General features: G+C 34.0%; 2 protein-coding genes across 3 annotated transcripts; one reads left to right on the top strand and one right to left on the bottom strand.

Annotated features, from left to right (window-relative positions):
- Positions 1–2,392: 2,392 nt before the first annotated feature.
- Positions 2,393–6,381, top strand: LOC130824636 (cytochrome B5-like protein). 2 transcript variants are annotated; one of them, XM_057689719.1, is made up of 6 exons: positions 2,393–2,552; positions 2,772–2,869; positions 2,976–3,025; positions 3,956–4,033; positions 4,143–4,234; positions 5,930–6,381. In XM_057689719.1, exons 2-6 carry the CDS (start codon positions 2,788–2,790, stop codon positions 5,994–5,996), a joined length of 369 nt encoding a protein of 122 aa, XP_057545702.1. In that variant the 5' UTR covers positions 2,393–2,552; positions 2,772–2,787; the 3' UTR covers positions 5,997–6,381. The 2 variants fall into 2 exon arrangements, with proteins under 2 accessions (XP_057545702.1, XP_057545703.1); XM_057689720.1 differs by lacking the exon at positions 5,930–6,381 and adding an exon at positions 5,153–5,268 and having other exon boundaries at positions 2,399–2,552.
- A 149-nt stretch (positions 6,382–6,530) lies between these two features.
- Positions 6,531–18,880, bottom strand: LOC130824635 (uncharacterized). Its single transcript, XM_057689718.1, has 14 exons — positions 18,489–18,880; positions 16,824–16,879; positions 16,547–16,721; positions 15,807–15,908; positions 15,387–15,458; positions 14,413–14,529; positions 13,960–14,037; positions 13,718–13,780; positions 13,547–13,643; positions 11,481–11,559; positions 11,189–11,400; positions 10,340–10,485; positions 7,160–7,282; positions 6,531–7,070 (listed from the first exon to the last, which is right to left on the bottom strand). Exons 1-14 carry the CDS (start codon positions 18,573–18,575, stop codon positions 6,918–6,920), a joined length of 1,560 nt encoding a protein of 519 aa, XP_057545701.1. The 5' UTR covers positions 18,576–18,880; the 3' UTR covers positions 6,531–6,917.
- Positions 18,881–22,741: the final 3,861 nt, after the last annotated feature.

The raw sequence follows: 22,741 nt of genomic DNA, 5'->3' as shown, positions 1-22,741 counted from the left end.
ATACCAGGGGGTTGAGGTTTTCTCTTTACACCATCTACTCCAAATGCCAAGTCTATATTAACTAAGTGGATATAAACATTCAAGCAGAGTTGTTTATTCGGGTCATTGAATTAATTTTGAATCAGGTATTTTGGATCAGTTTTAAATTAGGTCATGTGTACACATTAGTTTTTACATAATTGTAAATCCATTTTAAAATCGATTCGAAGTGTAATTTGGTTACAAAGTCGGATAATTGCCAAATCATTGTGTTTGTTTTGAACATCTGTGAGATGTTTGTCACATATTGTTTGCATTAAATAGATTAAATATGTCTTGTATGAGACCGTCGTCTTACCATAAGACGGACTCATGCACACATTTATTAGTCTGTTTCTCTAATTGATTACTTTAAATGATTATTTTAAGATTATAAGTAATCATTTTATAACTACAAAAAATAATCACTCATTTTTTAAGTGATCACTTAATATAAATAATCACTTTAAGATCATAATAAATGATAACTTTATAATGTAACCGATCATTTCTAGCCCAATTAAAGTAAAATCATTATAAAACCAGTAGAGCATATCTTTAAGAAAAGTAGATGATAAAGGATGTTGTAGTTCAATGATAAAAGTTAGTTAGGAATATATTTCCATTCCACTTTTATTTTGGTACAAAAAAGAGAAAGAATTAATAATGTGGTGTAATGACTCATAAAAAATAAAATTCCTATTCTTATTCTAAATTCTTATTCATATTATGCTAATATTATATATACCACATTTTCAGTTAAATGTCCATACCTGATGATAAAACTTTGATTTTATATTAGCGGAAAAGAATCACAATAATAAAAAATTTTAAAACATCGTACATGCATTAATTATTATTTTTTATCATTATTTTTTTCACTTAAATAAAACTTGTTCTTTTAATCACACTGGAGTATTTGCTAGTTGATTGTTACCAAACAAAAACAAATTTGACTATAAAAAAAATGCAAAAACTAAAATATTTATTTCAAACATTGAACAATGGCCTTAGATGGAGTTTTGTTTAATTAAGTCTCTTACCATGAATAAAGTTGTAGGGAGACCATCCAACAACAAAAGAAAAGGAAAGATGTCTAAAAATGTGAAATGTAGTGGATACAAGATATTTGGACATAATGTAAGACTTGCAAGGGCATCCTCCTCACAACTAGCTTACAACTAATGTTATTAATGCTAAGGACTATGAAATTATTAAGTAATAGGATAAAAATCCGAATACGTTAATATTTTAATGAAATTTTAGATTGCAAATTATACTTTACATTTTTTTTTAATTCAAAATTAGAATTATGGTAGTCTAACAATATAAATGAATAATTTTTAATGATCAATTAATTGAATTTTATGTCATTCTAGTTTTAAATAACAATTGATGGAAAAGGGGGCTATCATGTACTTTAAGTAATTTCCTAAATTGTTGTATAACTTTATACACAACGTAATTTTGCAGTATGATTTTCTAAATTGTGTAATTTCAATTACACTGGAATACATGTAATTTATTCTGTGGTATAATTTTCTACGCGGTGTAATTCCAGAATTTTATCGGACAATGTATAATGTTCTACACAATACATTATATATTTTCCATTATAATTTTTAAATAATGCATTTATATACAATTGTTTATTTGGGATAATTGTGATTTACTGCATCTATTAATGCATGAGTTTTTCCGAAAATATAAATTTGTAAATATGGTATATTTAAAAAATGCAAATTAGTCAAATTTCATTTATACTAACCAATGAAAAAAAGACAAATGATATACTCACAATCAAACTTTTTTTTGCTATTATACAATAAAATTAATAGAAAGTATGATTTGTAAGTTAATTTAGGATTTGGATGTGTTTTGCTAGATACATTATGACTTACTGTTGATTTTCCATTTTGCCCAAATTTCTTAATGAGAATAATTTATGTGAATAATGAGTCATAGTTATCAACTTAGTATTACACTTGAAAACTGATAATTTATACATATACGGATGTACCTTTCAAAAGCAGTCAAAAGGGAGAATTGTGAGTTCATGTAAAAAAATGTAATAATCTAATTAAAAAAATCTTATATGAGACTATTCATCAAGAAACGAGTCAATATAATTATCTAATTTCTTTAATTCATTACTTTAAGATTGTAATTTATAATTACTCTAAGACTGAAAAAAAATAATCGCTTTAAGATTATGATTAATCACTTTAAAATTATAATTAAAAAAATCACTTCAAACTATAAATAATCACTCTAATAATCCTTTTAAAACTATAAAATATATAAATATATATTTAATCAGCTAAATAAAAGTAATTTTATCGGTGAGATCACCTCATTTAACATTTGTAGATTAAAATTACAATGGAAGGACTAAAAGACAAATATATGCCCTACATGAGTTCAAAACGAAGAGAATAAAAGTGCCATCCTCTTCCCTAATCTGGGCTTCTAATTAGTGCAAGATTCATCTAAATTTTATTGTTTTTCCTTGACATTTTTAATCCAATTTCCAGGTATCTTTTTCTCCATTTCAATCATTTTCATTAATTATATGTCTCTAAAACCTGATATAGTGATATTAGTTTTTGAATAACAAGATGTATGCATTGAACTTCTCTTTACAATGCTAGTACCCATTTAGGCATTTACTTCCTTTTGATTTCTTGATTAATTTTCTTAATAATGTGTGATTTTCGATTAACCCTTTTATCTCAAATGGGTATTTGTTGAAGCTCTCAATTAACAACAATGGAGATTACTATGGCAGCATCTGTGATTTTGGGACTTCTGTTAGTTCTTCTCTTTATTATTCCAAGATTTACTAAACCCAGTTAATTTCCTCTTTCTCTCACTCTGGTTATGATTCTATATTTGACTTTTAAAAGTGATTAATTTTCACTTGAGTTATTATTCTTCTGATCTTTATTTAAATACAGGTCAATCAAAGGCTGATACTTTGCATAATAACAGCAAAAATATCTCCAAGGTAGGATTGTATATTTTTGTTTGATTCGGGGTAGGCTAGAGAATCACTAGAGGTTGGAAAATCAAACCCTTGTTATATGCTGTTAATTTTATTTTATTTTATTTTTCTTATTTTCAGTTATTCATATAAAACTTATGCTGGTTGGATTATACTTGAAATATGTGTGTAAGAAAAAAGTTTTGAGTTTTCTAAGTGATGCTTGAAAACAAAGGATGTGTATGTTGTTGTCATTGTTGTGGTGTTTCTGGTGGAACCTTCGGTTCTGAACAATAAGCTACTCTCTTAATCCCTTTGAATTTGATACAAGGGAATTAGCGTATGTTATTAGTTTTAGTTAGAGAATAAGACAAAAAAAAAAAAAGTAAATGGAAGAAATATATGGATTCAATGAAGAGAGAAAAATGAGTTTGTTGATGTAATTAAAAAAGAGAGTGTAGGACCACGAACAAAAGCTGAAATGTTGCAAAGATAAAGAGACCGATCAAAACGGAAAGTGTGTCAAATTCAAAAGTACATAGGAAGTAAGTTGGAATATACTTGAAAAATTATTTAGTTGTATTCAGTTGCCTTATTGCATCTTTAAGTGCTAGAGGGAAAGCATTGCCTTTTGAGCGAGTCAATCTCTGATGTACTTAAAAGTGGAGGATTATGGTTCTACTAACTGAAAGTTTATTAGATCACTTACATTACGTCAAGGTTGACATACATTTCCGAGTTTTAGGTTTCGGTCAATCGAACATATAATGATTTGGTCAAGTCGTATCAGCTAGTGGAACACACTTAGGTCTTGATTGCAATGATTTGGAACGATATTCATTTTCCCTTCATTTTCTTGTAAGGTCAAGTCGTATCAGCTAGTGGAACACACTTAGGTCTTGATTGCAATGATTTGGAACGATATTCATTTTCCCTTTATTTTCTTGTAACTAGGAACCAAGAAGATATACTAAAGCTGAAATCTCGTTGCACAACAAAAGGACTGATTGTTGGGTCATCATCAAAGATAAGGTTTTTTTTTGGCGTTTTTTTTCCAGTATGAAATCAGTTTTTTGAGTGTGAATCATTACCGTTTAAACTGGCTGACGGCTGTGCTTCCCCTTCGTGTTGCTTTATGTAGGTATATGATGTAACTTCATATGTGGAGGAGCACCCAGGTGGTGATGCTATCTTAACGCATGCTGGGGATGATTCAACTGAAGGATTTTTCGGGTATGAATGCAGATACTCATTGACTGTGTTGGTGTTAAGAGGAATATACCTTTCACTTCTCTGTTAAAATGTTATGTAGTCCTTTTTCGAAATATCTCTCGTTCGGACTGTATGGAATTAGTTATATGATTTTCAATGTGCTTGGACATCTAGCCTTGGCAGTAACTAGGTTCAATCGTTACCAACTTAATAGATTAACTATAAATTGACATACCTCTGCTTAGAGTCCATCTATTGCAATGTAATTAACATGAATGCATAATTTGGTGCATTGACTTATCTCGTTTGGACTGTGAAATGCTCCCCAGTCCCACTAAGATTGTTTAATTACGCAAATTAATATGCGAGCTTTTGACATCAAATGTAGTAATCTCAACGAAACATAGGAGTATGCTTTTGTACCCCCATGTTTTTTCACATACGCTTCATGAAATAGGGTCATGCCTACACTTGTGCATTGGGCTAGAGGCCCGTTGGGGACCCTGATCCAGCCCTTAATTATAAGGGTTTTAAAAGGGTTGGGTTGAATAAGGGTTGGGCTGTATAAGGATTGTTTTGAAAAAAAAAATAGAATATGGGACGGATAAGGGTTTGATTACAAGTCTGGATAGTGTATGTCTTCAAGCCGCATGTATTCTAAGTACTTATCCTCTTCATTTGCTGGTCCATCAACTTTGAACCCTAAAAAATCATCCTCTTTGAAGTAGAAAATTTGTCCCAAAGTACACTCTTAATTTTCGATTCATCATAGGAGTGGGAATATATTCATGGTGTTTTTTCCAGTAAACGACTTCCAATTTTCTGCATAATTCATTCCGGTAAACGACTTCCAATTTTCTAATTGTAATGGCATCATCCCCAATTTCACCCTCTGTTGTATAAATTCCTTTGTCTTTCTATTCGTGGTGTTTTCTGCAGATCGATTTTTTTTTTGTTTGAATTGATTTCGAAGAATCAGATGTTTTCTAGGCTTGCTTCTATGTAATGGCATAATCCCCAATTTGAAGCATCTTGTGTTTGCTTCTATGTCACTGGTACATTATTTGATATCAATATGCTTCTTCCTTCTTTTAATTTCTGACATTTTTTAATGTTAATTTTTGAATATACTTTAATTTTTTATATTGATTGGATATTGACAATTACTAGTACTCTATGGAATTATGGAATTGATTTTCTTTACTAATTTCATCAGTTTTGATCAACTGCCAATCCATTAAAATTGTATCAGCTTTTGAACTAATGAAATTTAATAATATGATATTAATGTAAGGAACATAAAATAAGAAATTTAGTTTCTGAGTTAATGAAATTTAATATGACTTTGTGCAAGAAATTTTAGAGAAAATAAGATAAACGAGTTGGGTGGGACCGGATTGGGCTTAATGTGCCCAACCCGTTCAAAGCCAATTTCCTATTTTCTAAGGTCCGACCCGACCTGGCCCTTATCCGGCCCGTTGCACAGGCCTAGTCATGCCTCTTCCCTCCTTTGGGAGAAGAGATTCTCAGTGTAAAATTACACCTGAAGTTCATAATATTACATGTGTGCTTTAGCATTTTAGTTGCTGTTATTTGCTGATTGATTTTTCAGCCTTCATTGATGAAGAAACTTCATGTTTTGAGCCTAATAAATGGGTTTTGATGCCAGTGTTACTATACTTTTGTCTCTTACTTCGTTGTGTTGTTGCTTGGTAGGCCGCAACATGGTACGCGAGTATTTGACATAATTGAAGATTTTTGCATTGGAGAATTGGAGCGATAATTGCACCTCGTTTACCAATTGATCAGAGAGTCTATGTTCAACGGAAGATTTTGTTTGCCGAGGGTGTCATTCTCTGAGTTTTTGTTGTAATATGAGACTACTGGAATTCAGATTTAACACTGCTTTCTATTCTTGGAATCGAGTTTGAGTCCATATGATGAATGTTTCGACCGAACAAAAATCTAATCTGCTATATTTATCGTCTCAATGGCGATGTACAGAGATTTTGCTCCTAGTTGACTTTAGTATATTTTACATTACGTTTATATTTACGTCGTCCAATGCTATTATGTGGCTCATGTTAAAGCGGGGCTTGAAGAAGTAGAGTATAAGTAAATTAAACTCGACTTTTCATGACAAATATGATATTCATATACAGTTTCACATGAATACGTTCGAGAATGCCTTTAGTATTGAATTGATATCTTTCAGTGACAATTAAAAACCAAAGACACAATAAATATTAAAGAGACAATGAAATTGCTGCTCTGTATTTTGGAATATTCTTATGTATTCAAATTAACTCAAGGGTAATAAAAATAAAACTAGCATCTTCATTTAGAGTCATATCCAACTTACAAGTGATTAAAAATATACAAAATGTCCTTTTCAGCCCCTAGGGAAACAAATTGAATGCAAAACTTTTAAATTGTGTTCACATGTGAACAGATCGTTCCAAGCTTTTATAATGATACAGGGAGTTTCAACACTGATCAATGCTACAAAATGATATTGGTACAAATTACAAAATATATGCCAAAGCCGAAGAATCAATGAATGAAGAATTTGAAAGCACGCATCAATCGATGAAGAATGGGCAAATCAACAAGCAAAGGTCATATTCGCCAAAAAATTATGGTAAAGTCCCTTGCTGTCTAGAATAGTGCAAGTTGCAACCCAGTCAGTAACTTGTAGTTGATTCTACACTTCGTATTTTTTAGGCTGCCGCCATTGTACCAAAGTTCTTGCTAATGAACCGAGGAATGAAATTTTGGCAGGACATCCCTTTTTTCCATATAAATTCTTTCCGCTAAGGTCTGAATATTTAGGACCGATATCCTTCCCTCTATCAATCTACAGAGACAGAGTTCGCAAAGATGCACAATTCAATCCCAGATCAAAAAAAAGAATGTTGGAAAATAACCGAAAGAAATTATGTATACCTTGTATATTTTTCCATTCTTCAAGTAGTATCTAATGCCAGACCAATTAATAGATTGGGAGAAGTGTGATTTAAAAGCACTGATGGGATATAAAAAGTTGTCCACAATCATTGCAATGAATACCTGTTCAACCATGACATTCAAGCTACCAAAGGTTAGCAATCTATTCTGAGCCAATTCACAATAACAATCCTAGAAGTAATGAAACGCCCTCCCACAGATAAACAGATATTACAGATGCATATGCTCCTCTGTCCCCCATTAATCTGCTATATTGTGAGAAATTCACTTTATGGGGAGAGTTGGGGGATGTTGAGGGTTGATTTTTTTTTTTTTTTTTATCCTTTCGTGCATGTAAAAAGCCTTGTATTATTATTGTTTTGATGTTAAAAATGACATTTGAGTATTAATAAAGAGTGGTACCATTTCCATTTTTGGAAACATAACAAATTCACTAAGACGTACTAAAATAGAAAAAGGTCGCAAATGAAGAGGGTCAAAGGGAGTTGAAAGGCACAAGACTAAGACAAAGGGTTGAAGTCAGCACACGACATGTGAAAGAACCAAGTTAAGAACCAAGACATCAAACTTTTTACTTGAGTACACCTCACTCTTCATTAACTGAATACAAGTGTTATGGAGATCCAAGCTAAGATCCAGAAATACACGACGGTTTGTTTGTCATAAGCTAATATAGAGAAAGAAGATTAACATTTGACAACTTTACAAAAATCATTCCACTCGAATGCATGTAAAAATTAAATCCACTACAAAATTATGATTTCTCTTACTGATATCCAAAAAAAGCAACACGTCTAAGTGTTTTTAAGAGGTCATTTTTTGGCACAAGTGAAGTGCTGATAGATAACTAAATCCCAAGTAATGCAATATACACATATACAACAACAATAATGTCAGATCCTAAATCCCAAAAGATTAGGGTCAACTACAAGAACCAATATATTAGTTTCAATGGTCCTCCTCATTGATTCTTCCTCCATTCATTTCGATTTTCTACCATCTTAATTTGTAAGTCTAGATTTTTTTTTTTTACCCCTGTCCTCCAAATCATTTTCGATCTTCCTTACCCTCTTCAAAGTCTCCAAAGATCCAACTAACTACTCATCTAGCTGGTTGGCTAATATTCCGTCTTAGCATATGTCCAAACCATCTTAAACACATAAACGATTTTCTTTAATCTTTTCCTCAATATTTGCAACTCTCAAATCCTTTCTTATATCTTCATTTTGAATTCTATCACTTAAGTTATGCCCACCAATCCCTCGAAACATTTGCATTCCGCTACACCCATCTTTCCACTATGAGCCTTTCTAAAAGCCCCAACAAATTGATCCATATAGTAGCGTCGGTCTAATGATCGTTCAATAAACTTGCCCTTCTTTGTCATTGCCCATCAAAGTACTTTTCTTAATATCTTGTCGTATAATTTTTCAAGTCAATAAAAATTATGTGAAAGTCTCTTTTTCTAGCCCTATATAATCCATCATTCGTCTCATAAAATGAATTGCTTTCTTCATAGATCTCCCTGTCATAAATCCAAATTGATTCTCTGGTATGAGGTACATCTCCTTATATGTATCTCTATCACTCTTTTTCATAACTTCATAGTTGGCTCATGAGATTTACTCCTTGATAGCTACTAGCGTACTTCTATTATAGTCATTAGGCATCTGGTTTGTCCTCAAAATCTTGTTGAATAGATCAGTTAGCCAAGTCACTCCAGTGGCCCCTTAGCATCTTCATACCTCAATAGGTATACAATCTGGCCAAACTGCTTTAAACGCCTCATCCACCTCTAATTTTTGTATTTTTCGCAAAGATTCTATATTTTCATCCAAAGGAGTGATTGTTGTGTTCCTAAAATTTTTCTTATTCTTAGCTCATTAAAATACTCTCTATATCAATCTCGATGTTCTCATCTTGTACTAGAATGTTCTTATCCTTATCCTTAGCATACTTAACTAAATCTATGTCAATTGTTTTTGTTTGTCTCCTCTTGCCATCCTATATAGCTTTTTCTCTTACTTTGGAACCTAGCTTGTCAAACACCTATTTAAAAGCTTTTAATTTTGCCTCATGAACAAACGCTTTTGTGTTGGTTTTGATTTCCTTATATTTAGCTAAGTTTTCCTCATTCTTGCATCATCCTAATGCAAGATAATATTTTTTTTTCCTCGGTAACTGTCTTGGGCCTCCTCATTCCACTAGGTTGTATCCTTCTTTGCCACAAAACTTGCAACTAATTCTCTTTAAATCTCCTTAGTTATTCAAATGATGCAAGTATTTATCGTTGTCCAAGTATCCTCTGCATCCGAAGTTATCTCTCAATTTGCTTCTTCAATAATTTTCTCGGCAAAACTTCTACATTATCCTCTTTTAATATCCACCATTTAATCCTACATTTTGCTTTGGCTTTCTTTACCTTTGGTCTTGCTTGAAGACAAAGATCTAGGATAAGAAGTTTATGTTGGGTGGCTACACTATCTCTTTGGGATAACCTTACATTGAAGGCAATTCTATCTATCACCTTGTCCAAAAGTAGTCAATTTAGATTGCATTTACTCTAGTTTAGAAGCCACCATGTGACTATCTCTCTTCTTAGACCATGTGTTAGCAACCAACAAAGCGTATAAGAGTGCAAAATTTAAAATAAACTCTCTTTTCGTAGCCACTGCAACATACCCCTACGTGCCCATTAAAATCACGTATGAGCTTCTCATTCATTGGTGATTGGTATATTGCACCATAACATCAATATCCTACCAAATTTTCCTTTTAATTAATTCCCTTATCCCCACTTGCGGTGCATTGGCACTTATTACATTCAAAATCTCTTTACAATATACAATTTTCACTCTTGTAATTCTATCGTTCTTCCTGCAAACTTCTACTACATCTTTAGATATTCGTTCAATGCATACTTTTCACTATACTCAAGCCTAAGAAGTGCAGCGCATCAGTGAGAAGGAGACGCCCCCACGAGAATTGATTTTTGGTTCATGAACATAGGATGTGACCAAGTATCAATCAGTTGGATGTGATTTTTAATTGTCACGAAAAATTGATTTGGTTCACTATCGTTCATGATCATGCTATATACACATAAAAGCCAAAAAAATATGTCAAGTAAAAACTCTAAAAAATCAAGAGGAAACACACCAAACACCAATTGTAGGTAGCAAGTGACAACGGAGGAGCCTCAGGAGACAGCATAGTGCACAAGCGAACTTCAACCCTAGTCAAATTCCACATGGAAAGCAACTCAATAGCAGTACATGTGGCTAAGCATCCCACATATAACCACCCTGTAAGAAAATAAGAAAATAGAAGACGCTAATAAGTATCTTCACAAGACAAGAAAATTGTTTGCACAGATCATTTGCATCGTTATCCTTCATTCAAAAACATGCATTTAACTTTTATTGTGGCAAACTATTAGCTACAAAGCTGAAAACCTCGAAAATCACACTCTCCTAAAACTAAAATTTCTTATACTCAAATCTCATAGCAACACATAAGGAGAAATGTTATAAACCTCAACTAAAAATACTATCAACGGCTGAGCGTTTGGTTTTCCAAACAAGATATCACAAATAAATAGTTTCCCTTAACAGCCGTCCATTACCTATCCTAATGTACTCCGCCAAGCTATCTAACTGAAATATTGAATGTGTTTTGCATTAATTTCTTCTACTACAGCTCAGGAAACTGCCTATCTAAGAATGATCATTCATCATGTACGATAATCAATTATCCAAAATCATAACTTCATATCATTTCAGTGACGATGCTCAAGCTAAAAAGTACTTGAGATTTGTAAGCTCACCAAAACTACTTGAGGATTGACGAAATTCTACATAAAGTTCAGAAAGTCATCAACTTAAATTTAAACAAGGTAAAATAAATTTATAAGAGTTTCAGTCCCAACATATAATACCATTTTTCCATGATTGTTCTATTCACTTAGTAATATAAGAAGAAAACTACCAACAAGAAGTAATAATGTACCATTTGAAATAAAAGTTTCCTCCTCAATTAAGTGTTCTTTATAGCGCATTCGAAGTGCAGCCGCAACTTGGATAAGTGCCATGAAGTATGGTGCCACAAATCCCCATGAGAAGTAGCTATGGACTGTAAATAAAGCACGGTTCATCCTCCAGTTAACCTTAGACACGTACGATTCTAAAACAAATGTTTGCTTCCTCAGATAATTCCAGTACCTACATTTGAAGGTCAAAGAAGAAAAATATTGTCAAATACAACGACGAAATATGAAGACAAGTAACAAATTAGGACAAACCTTGAAAAATTAAGATCACTTGCAAGTGGATGAGGAAAAACGGCAATTGGAGGAGAGGATATATAATTATTGTGAGCTCCTGAAAGAAATAACAAAGATCAACTACAGAAAAGTATAGAATGGCCATTGTGCTTCAAGAACTAGACATAATACATGAATCAACTTCAGAAGTATCAACATCATTCTTTCAACACTCCATGCAGATACTGCTTCTACCCTGTAACTTGAACTCGGGTCAGGATATCAGATATGGGTATGGATCCTAAAATCCGGTACGGCATTTTGGAATTCTAGGATATGCAGACACCGTCCTAATATTGGATATACGTATGGGGATATGGCATAAATATACTTAAAATATTATTATTAGTAGTAGCAGTTGGACAAACAAAAGGGAACATAGAGATTATTATAGGTAGTATTTCATCAATTTAAAAAACTATAATCTATTAAAGAAAAAGTAGCAAAATTAAAAAAGTAAAAAAAGTAAAAAAGTAAAAAAGTAAAGAAAAAAATAGAAGTACTTTTTAGTTTATAAAAATGTAAAACATCTAAGCTTTGTCAGAAGCTTGTAAAAGCTATACAGCTGTCTTACAGCCTATGTACTACTCCACTACTAAGTACTAACCCTTTATTTTCCTTCTAACTCATCTTTCCTATTCTTCTTTCCTGTACTACTAACCCTTCATCTTCATCAAAAATCAATACTACTTCCTTTCATCTTCTTTTTTTTTCTCTGATTATTCAAGATTCAAACTTTTGACATGTTCCAAAGCCTTTCTTCTTCATTGCTTCAACCCTTTTACTTCTTCATCTCTAAAGCAGAAGAAAAATTGAAGAAAAACGGAAGCTTTAATGGCGAAAGAATGACGTGAAAGTGTCGTAAGCCGACGAAAATGGAGGATCAGAGTAATATAGCTTCTATGAGAACTAAGCAACAATTCACTAAACTACCTCGACCCCCTATTTAGAGCATAAGTAGCACTCTGGCGTTGACTTGACATCAAACTTGTATAAAGTCTAGCCAAATAGTTTAAAGTAAAACACATAATTGTAGCTTAATTAGTATCCAATTTAGTTCAAACTACCAAGGAATCGTATTTACTCAAAACTCACAAGGTGCATGCCTTGTTTACTTACAAGGTACACGCATTATCAACGTCATACTGAACACTGAACAATGAACAATTTTGCTAACTGTAAAGTCAAATTATTTTATGATGTCCATATCTTTGATCAAAAAGTTCACATTTTGACAATACAAAGTACAAACATTCAACAGAAGAGCAACATGAAACATCAGATAAAGGAAATTGAGTCTAGAGAGAAAGGACATGTAAATTAAATGCAGACATACGGAAATGATCACAAGATATCCTTAAAATAGTTGGGAAGCCAGCTACAAAATAGTAAGAAGTTGCATATTGATTTTTCTTCTTTAGGTGGGCCATCCTATGCCCACTGTTAAAGAATTTCTGATCCACTACATAATTTTCCTTGATCAAAGGAAATACTACTTCCAGACTGATCTCTAATAGTTGGTCATTGCATTTGTTGATCAAATGATCTTATTAGTTATTAGGCATATACTTATCAATGTATAAAGTAAAATATAAACAAATGGAATCTGGTTTGATTCGTCTTAATGCATATTTTCATGATATTAACTTTTTAGCACTTTTTACCATATAAAATTAAAGATATTAAAGATTAAATTATGCATTTGATAACATAAAAAACGGTATTGTAGCAACCATTAAAACCAGAGGAACTATGACAATATAAGACAAGTTGAGCTTACAGCTTCATAAAATAACATAACTAGTTCATGTCTTCCAATACAAAAATCTTACTAATACGGAGACTGCTAACTGCAATACACTAGGTAAGTCAAAGGTTCAAAGCTCAAACAATGAGAACATACAAAAACAAAAAAAAACATATTTCAGAACTCCAGGGGTAGGAAAAGGTTATTAAAATAACAATACTACCAACAGATGTGCAAAGTTTATAGTATCAATATAACCAACAGAAACGTTAAGTTTGTAATAGTTTAAATGCATTACCAGAAATAGCTGCAAGAGTCATATCATCAGAATATCCACCATCTCGAAGTTCTGAGACTACACCATAATTGTCGTTTCTAAAATCATCAGCGTGCATCTGAGATTGTAGGAAATCAGGAAAAGATAAAAATGTAATCTACGTGAACAGTTCAGGATTCTGTAGCAACGTACCATCATGCACCCACCCCATAGAAAGTATGTTCTCCCACCAGTAGCAAAACCCATAGAACAAGGCTGCAATATATAAATATGTGATTAATTATGTACACTAAATAATCGGAACCCCAAAAGTAAGAGTAACAACAAAGATATTCATTAATACAGAGAAGACAATATCCTCGTCATCTACAAACTACAATATTCTTTGTTTAAATTTAATAATAGATGAAAGTAACAGTTCGCATAGCACATACCATATGATATTCATATATACAGTAACTTCCTAAGCTCCCAGAAGGTAAGTCAAGTGGATATCCAGTTTGAATAAAAATCTGAGCACATTGGAAAATAAGTCAATATAGCAAGTCATAAATATGGCAACAAGACATAAAAATTTATATTAGAAAGACACACAGAGGTGTATAAAAAGAGGGCTAAGAACAGAAAGAATCATGCCCTCTAGCTATTGATAAGCATTGTATCTACAAAGTCAAGAGAACTAAAGTAATACCCGTAGACTTAACACTCCCTCCACTCCCTTAGACCCTTGACCCAAAAAAGCCCTCATTTATATCTTGGGTCCATATGGTAATCTCATGGGAATAGAAGAGTAATTGACTATAGGTATAAAAAAGCGTTGAGAACTGGAACATGAAACCTAGATGAGAAGACATTTTTAAAGTATACAGTCAGAGCCAAATATGTACCTCAGGTTTTTTTATCATTTCAGCAGTGAGACCACCTATTGATCCTGGGTGCAGTCTAACATCATCATCAAGAAATAGTATATACTTGCTATCTTTATGCATCTTTTCTGCACCAACCTGAGAAAGAAAAGAACAAAAGGCTACTTTAGCTTGTGAATTAAGCATGGGGCACTTAAAAGATTTCAAAAAGATCATATGCTAAACAGATAAAACCAGGAAAAGTGATATTGCTTAGCCCATAATTGGAGCTCTAAAAATAGTGTCCCCTTTTCAGGTGCTTTCAGTTTCTGTAAAGAGGTCTTAACCGCTAACTGACGGTCAATGCCTTATACCTTGAAGTTGTCCATCAGGTTTGTTTGACTGGTTTTACAGTCATAGTACATGGTTCATGATTGATGATCTCTTGAACTTAGTTCAAAGGTGTTTTTTGAAATATATTAGAAATAATTCTATTATGAATTATTAGAAAGACACCATAGTATAACATAATCATATAATCTTTCAGAGATTATACTCCATTTACGACTTGCAGGAAGAAGGAATAAAGTAATACATTTATTCATGAAGTAAAAACTATAAAACAAACAAAAGCCAAAGCCCACTACAAGTAAATCTGTGAAACTTAAGCAAGTTCTCAACTTGAAAGTGTTGTCCAACTTCAATATATATGCAGCTGATGGACAAAGAAGAATTAGATCAACTACATGTAATAGTTACCAAATGTAGATGGAAAAAAAAAACGGAGAAATATATAACCGTAAATGAAAAGAGGAGTCATCAAAACGACACTAAAGTAAAACCAAAAATATCAACATGGATAAGGTAAACTACACTTGAATATTGAATATCTGCTCGCGCAACAAATGCTACCAACTCCCAAGCATAATATGAGTCCAGGTGACCAAATAGCAATAAAAAGGGGGGGAAAAAAGACCACTTCTGCTCAAAGGGAAAATTAGAGCCAAATAACTTACAAGCTGATTGTGAATCTTCTGACTGCATGTAGTGGAAAAGCCAGCCACAATAATCTTTGCATCAACTTCATCCTGTCACATTACTAACTAGTTAGGATTAGGATATAACATACAACATTCCTCTAACAGCAACAAGATCCATGAAATGCAGCATAAGGCTATCACTGGTACATCCACATAAGTTCACATCCACAAAAATTTCAACTGCAATTGAAGAGAAAATAAGATACAAAACACCCATGATCTTCCACCATTATATGTTAGATCGATAGTCAAAACATATTGAGATTAAAAAAAGTGTCAAAACATATCAATCACAAAATATTAAATGCAGTAGCAGGCGACTGGCAGGTGCTCTAAACCTTACTAAGTATCCAATATAGTACTTCCAATTAAGGAAATCAAGTATATGTTTAATACCTGAAAATCTTTTAAAAGTCTAGATACAGCATGATATGCTGGGTCTTCAGTGCTTTCTACAATAAAAAGGAACTCCACAGGCCCACCATATAGGGTTGTAATCTGTACGGAAACATACATCAAAAAAGTTGTCAATATGCAGTTCATCTCATCTTGCCATAAAAAAGAAGTCGAGAAATGGCAGACTCTTCTATGAGGTATACGCCCCACACAATATTCATCACCGTCGATGAACAATAAAAAGAAAATAACATGAGAAGGCAGAAACGATCAAACCATTGTAATTTTGAAATACCCGAACAAAGATTTAAAAGTAACAGACTAAGCTTTGTTAAGAATGGAACTTAGCATCATAGTAGAATATATTGCTCAGCCAAAAAAAAACGTTGAGGAAAGAGAGATGGAAGAAGATGACAACAGCCTCTCAATTGCCAGATTAGCATAGAATCTACTGACAGTATAAAAAACAAATACTCTCGATCCCCATGAAATTTCAACAAGTGGCACAAAGATTAAGAAATAGTAGGAACAATCAAAATTGTGTGGATAGGATTAAAAGTGAGAGAAAATAAGAAAAAATGTATGGATAAGAATTAAAGAAATAGGTGGAGATATTAACCATAATAGAAATTGTGCAAAGTAAAAAGGACGAACTAAATAGAAATATTGGCAAACTCATAGAGACACAGGGAGTACTACCCAAAAAGGAAAAAAGTAAATAGTCACCTAAAGATTCGCACCTGACTTCTCCAATTAAGCAAATTGTGCTCTCCAAATCCTTTTAAAGGCATAACAACTGTGACTCTTGGCAAATTAACCTGATTGGAGTGCTCAAGCTCATTGATGTCATGACAAAGGAAAGCAAAGTCATTTCCACGTCTCATCTCATTTTCCATGCGTTTGATTTCTCTATTCCTACAAGAAGAAAACAATGTCTCAAGTCCCCCAAACCCCAGTCAAGAAATGTTGAACATCAATATCCATAAATCATTTCATTCATATATCAGTATCCAGTACCTCACATAGGCAGCACAAGCCCATCCTAAAGCTAGAGTTAAACAGATCAAACATCCCTGCAGCAATTAACAACGAAAATTTAAAGATGTCATCCATAGTCAAACAACACAAGAAAGAAACATGTTGAGATCGACATCAAAAGGCAAATGTTCCTACAAATTTGCTAAGACTGAAAAACCAGCAGGGAATTACACAACCATCAATACAAATAGAAGATCATTTGTGTTGTGACAAGAGCAAGAATTAAAGGTACAACTACATGAAATAGCCGATGGCAATAAAATGGCAATGACAATAGATCATATGATAAACATATCCAAAGCTACAAATTTGTTTTATTACATATGCAGTCTACAGGCCATATATATTGACTTGATTGTATAGTCGATCTAAGCGGAGTTGGCAAAAAAAGGGTGCGATCATGTGACTCGATCATAGTGCCCGCACGCATCACCGTATCACAACCTTAGTGTATAGGTTCTTTAGCACATTGTAACTAAAATATAGACCGAGAGGACCATAACAGCCATTATCCTCAACTTTAAGTAATAGTGAAGTTGAGTTAGTTTTTGGGTTGTAAAATCATATATATACTTGATGTTGGATTATAATTGCATCTTTAATCTTTTAGATCCACCACTACAACTCAAACTTAACACTTCCATTGAGATTAGAGATGAAAGACTCCATTGAGTTTTTGTAAAAGATTGATCGTTCACAATAGACTACCTATACTATCCCACAAATATAATGGTCAAATGCTAATACAATCCCATTATATAACCAAAACAACATCGTTACAGAGAACATTATTCCACAAAATTTTCCCCTATTGGTCAAAGAAGAACCATGACACCCTCAACAGCATTCCTTATCTCAACCCTCTATGATGTCCCTATCAATCATCCATCATATCATTTCCTAATTAACTTACACTATATTTATAATAGAAGGACAGGTAATCCATCCAAGTTTCATGCCAAACAATACTCCCACTGTCCCCATTGATTTTGCCCCTATACTATTTTGTCAGTCCCACCAAGTTTGCCTCAAGTAAAATTTATTTCTTTTACTCCTATAACAATATGCCTTATATTTTTATCATTTTGAGTCTAACAGCAAGGAAAATAGCTTTTGCCATAAAAGAACAAAACTTCTCGCATACATTAGCCTTAATGAAGTGATATGAGCTTGTATACCGTTAAGAAAAAAAAGACAAATCAAACTCAACAATACTTATTTTCACCAATAGACCTTAAACACTATCAAACTCAAAATTTGCCACAATGTTCTTTCTTGGCTATCCCACTTATTTCAATGCATTTTTATCAGTAGTCCTATATCTTACTTTCTAGTCTCACCCACAAACTCAATATATTTTCTACATACATTTGTAGAAAAATTAGTGCGCCAGAAGCCTATCTTTAAAACAGCCTAGCACACCTAAAAACTCAAATTTAAAAAATAATAAATTCATAATTCCAGCTACAATTAGAAAGCAAACAAACCTTATCATAACATCCAAACTTGCAACATTCAAGAAAATTCTAAAAAAAACAACCATTATAACATTTCTAATTGCATCACTAAATCAAACATCTTCAAATATTCGAATTTCAAAAATAACAAAATTCAGCAAATTAAGAACAGAAAAGAAAAACAAACCTGGATCTGGATAAAGATACCAATAAAACTAAGGCAAGCTCGATTTGCAGCAAATAATAACGAATCGAAGGTTTCCAATGCCGACATTATCCTTGAATCGGTAAATTAAGATATTGAAGGATAAAAAAATCAAAAAAATCAGCACAAAAACCCTAAAGCAAAATATGGCGGGTTTAGGAACTATAAGTGCTGGTTTAGAGAGGTTCTCTTCCTCTCTCAGATCGCCATTAACGAAAGAATTCGATAGAGCGATAGGAGAGAAGAGGAGAGAGAAAGAGAAATAAATGATTTTCAGGAAAACAAAAAGAAAATAAGAGAAAAAACGGAAAAAAAAAAAAAAAAAAAAAAAAAAGGAATTTTAAGACCGCCTAAATAATTTATAATTGTCAGATGAATGTAATAATAGTAAGATTAGTGCTCTAAAAGATCGCTTTTTGTTTTACCCTTTTTGGGTTTGAGACTTGAGAACCGCCCCGCAATCATGATGACACGTTTTTTTAAATCATAAATTCTTAATTGAGAAGTATTTATAAAGACCAGTCGGTCCATATTTTAAATTTACAAAAAATTTAAAAAAAAATTGATTCTATGCGCATTTTCTGAGTCTATTTCCACAATATTGCAAAATAAAAAAATAATTCCCACTTTTCTTAAAATGGGAAAGTAATTCCCACTTTACCGTCCACGTAGGATTATTTTGAAAAAAAAATTTTTTTTTAATTTTTAATATAACCGCTACTTGAGGTAGCAGTTTTGTTTAGGGAATTGAAGAAAATCGCCAGATGAAATGGCGGTTTGGTAATTTTTTTTTTTTTTAAAAAAAAAAAATTTGGTTAAACCGCCACTTGAAGTGGCGGTTTTATACGTGTACAAAACGGCAGTATCTGTTCTTTTTCTTCACTCATTTCATTTGCTTCCTTCCCTTCGCTGCTGCTGGTTATCTAAAAAAAAAATTCTTCAATTCTCATTTACTTCATATTCACAATTTCTCTCATTTAACTAAATTAATCAACTACATTCTCATCTTCTCCTTCTTTACTTGTTCATATTCATCATCATTTAAGGTAATAACATAACCCTAATTTATTTCAATTTGCAAATTGAATATTTTGTTCATTATTGTTTTCAATTGAAGTTATAAATACATTGATTGTTTATTACATTCTCTTGTTTTCATGATTTAAGCTTACATTTTACACATTTATAGTTGAATTTTAGGATTTGGTTTGTATGCATATAAAGTGTTTGATGAAATGCTTCAATGAAAGTTTATTACTTTGTAGGGTTAGTTTAATGGTTTTAGTATATATATTCATGGTATTTTTAGCTTTTATATTTGTAATGAACTTTCTAATAAGTGTTCTAATACCTTAATATCACAAATTCTTGTATTCAAATTTACACTTCCCGTTATAGTGTATTGGAATGAGGAAGTCATGATATTGGTTGCAAATTGGTAGCAAATTGGTGGAGATATCACATGAAAGATCATTATCCCATTGAAAAACATGTTGAATTGGTTGCAAATTTGGATAATGCGAGGGAAGTCATGATATTTTTATGATTTTTATAACACTTATGGCGATGAAAAACACGTAATAGCGATCATGGCGATGCCGGGCCCAGTTGATCCATCAGTGCTTACGCTTCAGGCGACACACAGGAGCGTAGCTGCGTGGGAGGGCTCCACTGCCCAATTGGTTACTCGTCAGCACTACCAGGCGAGTACGTTACGGTGGGAGGTGGATGACAGGGTATTAGACGTAGTCGAGCTAGCTGTTTTCAGATACATTCACCGGTTGTTGGGCGGGGGCTTAGAGCTCGATCGAGCTCTTATCACTGCATTGGTGGAGAGATGGAGGCCGGAGACACATACCTTCCACCTCACAGTTGGCGAGGCAACGATCACGTTGCAAGATGTGGCAGTTATCATGGGACTGCCGGTTGAAGGACAAGCAGTCATTGGTCATGGGGAGGGAAATTGGCCAGCATTAGTACATGAGCTGCTAGGGGTTTGGCCGGAAAACCCTCAAGACCCCTCACAGCCGAAGATCATCGTTGGATCGTCATTGAAGCTGACTTGGCTACGACAGCATTTTAGCGCGCTTGAGGATGATGCAGATGATGTGACGGTTGACAGACATGCCCGAGCTTACATCTTGTACCTGTTTGGATGCATCTTGTTTCCGGACAAGAGCGGCGACTCGGTACAGTTGATCTATCTCCCTCTACTGGGAGACTTGGAGCGCGTAGATGAGTACAGTTGGGGAAGTGTTACCCTAGCGTATCTGTATCGTAACTTATGTCGAGCATCTCGTAAGGGTGCCAAGGACATGGGTGGATGCTTGATGTTGTTACAGATATGGTCATGGGAGCACATTCATATAGGGAGGCCCATTATTCGGACGGTTCGACCGGATGGGCAACATGATCAGGAAGATGACGCGGATGATTTTGAATCGATGTTAGGGTCACAGCATCGGCGCGGGATGGATCCTTTGGCAGTAAGGTAGCAACACTCAATTCACTATTCAAATTCATAATTTCACTATTTTATGATAGATGAAAATTTTAATCAATGTTTATTTGTTTGCAGCTGGCTTCGCGTATATCTTTCGAAATCCCACTCCCCACATACTCTCGTCTACTACAGGGACGCACTAGATCGACAACGGGACGAGCAGGTTAGTAACATTTACTATTTGTATTAGTTATGAATAAATTGTATACATTACTAAGCATATTGATTTCTATTACAGATGACATGGCAGCCTTACACAGCGGCTAAGATGGAAGCTCTACCGCACATATGTACATCGGGCCACGAGATTTGGAGATCGCGTTGTCCTCTTATTTGCTTTGACATCGTCGAGCTACATCTCCCGGATCGTTTCATGCGTCAATTCGGTTTGAAGCAGGTAATTCCGCAAGCCTGTGACACCCAACCTCAACTACATGCGATCGATCGGAGGACTGGGGACAAGAACTACCTCGTACGACATAGATCGCATGTAGATGCGTGGAACGACCGAGCATCTACATTGGTTGGAGGAGATAACTTCACAGGTCATAGCTCTGTTATGTACATGAGTTGGTACAGGCGTATCTCCATACTACGCCTAACGAACACCGCATTTGCGCAGCCAGGATCACATTACCATCCTACATCTACGTTACTGGTACGTTTTCTTTCAACACTCATAACAAATAGTAATAGTTTTAAGTAACTCTTTTAACAATATAATGATAACAAACAGGCTGAGCGCATCCGATCGGTACTCATACAATGTAATGACACGATTCAAGGGGCCGCTACATCGCCAGTTGACGTGGGGTATCGGCTATGTTCTCAGACCTTAGGCTCCATTAACGCGTCGTTGACCGATGCATTGAGTCAGGCGGGTTATGAGTACCTCAAACCGACTCCACCCGTCATTGGCGAGGTAGATGACACATTCCACACTCCTTCTCCAAGGAGTTCAGCCCATAGAGGTAGCTCTTCCGGAGGATCCAGTTCTCGGTCCACAAGAGGCCGCCAGCGTTCATCTACTCGAGGTCGGTCTTCCAGATCGCCATCGACATCCGCTACTATGTCGCCGTTCGTTCCCCCGTCTTCCATCAACACTCCTCCGCCACATCCATCGCCTCCGCAAAGGATTATCACATATCAGCGTACTAGTCAACGACGAGCTCCTGCTCTTAATGTCATTGCGGAGGTTGACGAGTTCACACCATCATCATCCACCGGTGCGCAAAACAAAAGGGGCCGGGGGTTGTAGTTTAACAAACTTTGTATATTCTTATATGACTTGAACTTCTTGTATGAGTTTCCATAATTGTAATATATCTTTGTATTATTTTCATAACGGATATTTCATGATATACCACTGAGTTTCTTCGAAATTCACCATATACCACACAAAATTTTCTAATTCACCATATACCATTGAGTTTACGTCCGTTAGCACAGAATACCATTAATGACACTTGCCGTTAGTGTGCCGTTTGTGGTAAATTAATAATTCACCATATACCATTTACTTTTTTTTATTTTCATCAAATACCATTTTTCTAAAAAATATACCACATGGAATTATGATAAACAAAAGAAGTGTCATACAAACCGAGCCATGATTCAGCTATTCATCACTTGAAATCAATCAAACCCAGACAAATGGAAGGTGGGAATTGCATGAAAAGTAAGGATAAAAGTTCTGATTGTGATAAACAACGAGTTATTCATGAAGCCATGA

Source organism: Amaranthus tricolor, chromosome 9 (assembly GCF_026212465.1).
Source record: "Amaranthus tricolor cultivar Red isolate AtriRed21 chromosome 9, ASM2621246v1, whole genome shotgun sequence".
Taxonomy (NCBI): Eukaryota; Viridiplantae; Streptophyta; class Magnoliopsida; order Caryophyllales; family Amaranthaceae; genus Amaranthus; species Amaranthus tricolor.
The sequence above is the reverse complement of the archived record's forward strand: the minus strand, read 5'-3'. Positions and strand labels throughout refer to the sequence as shown.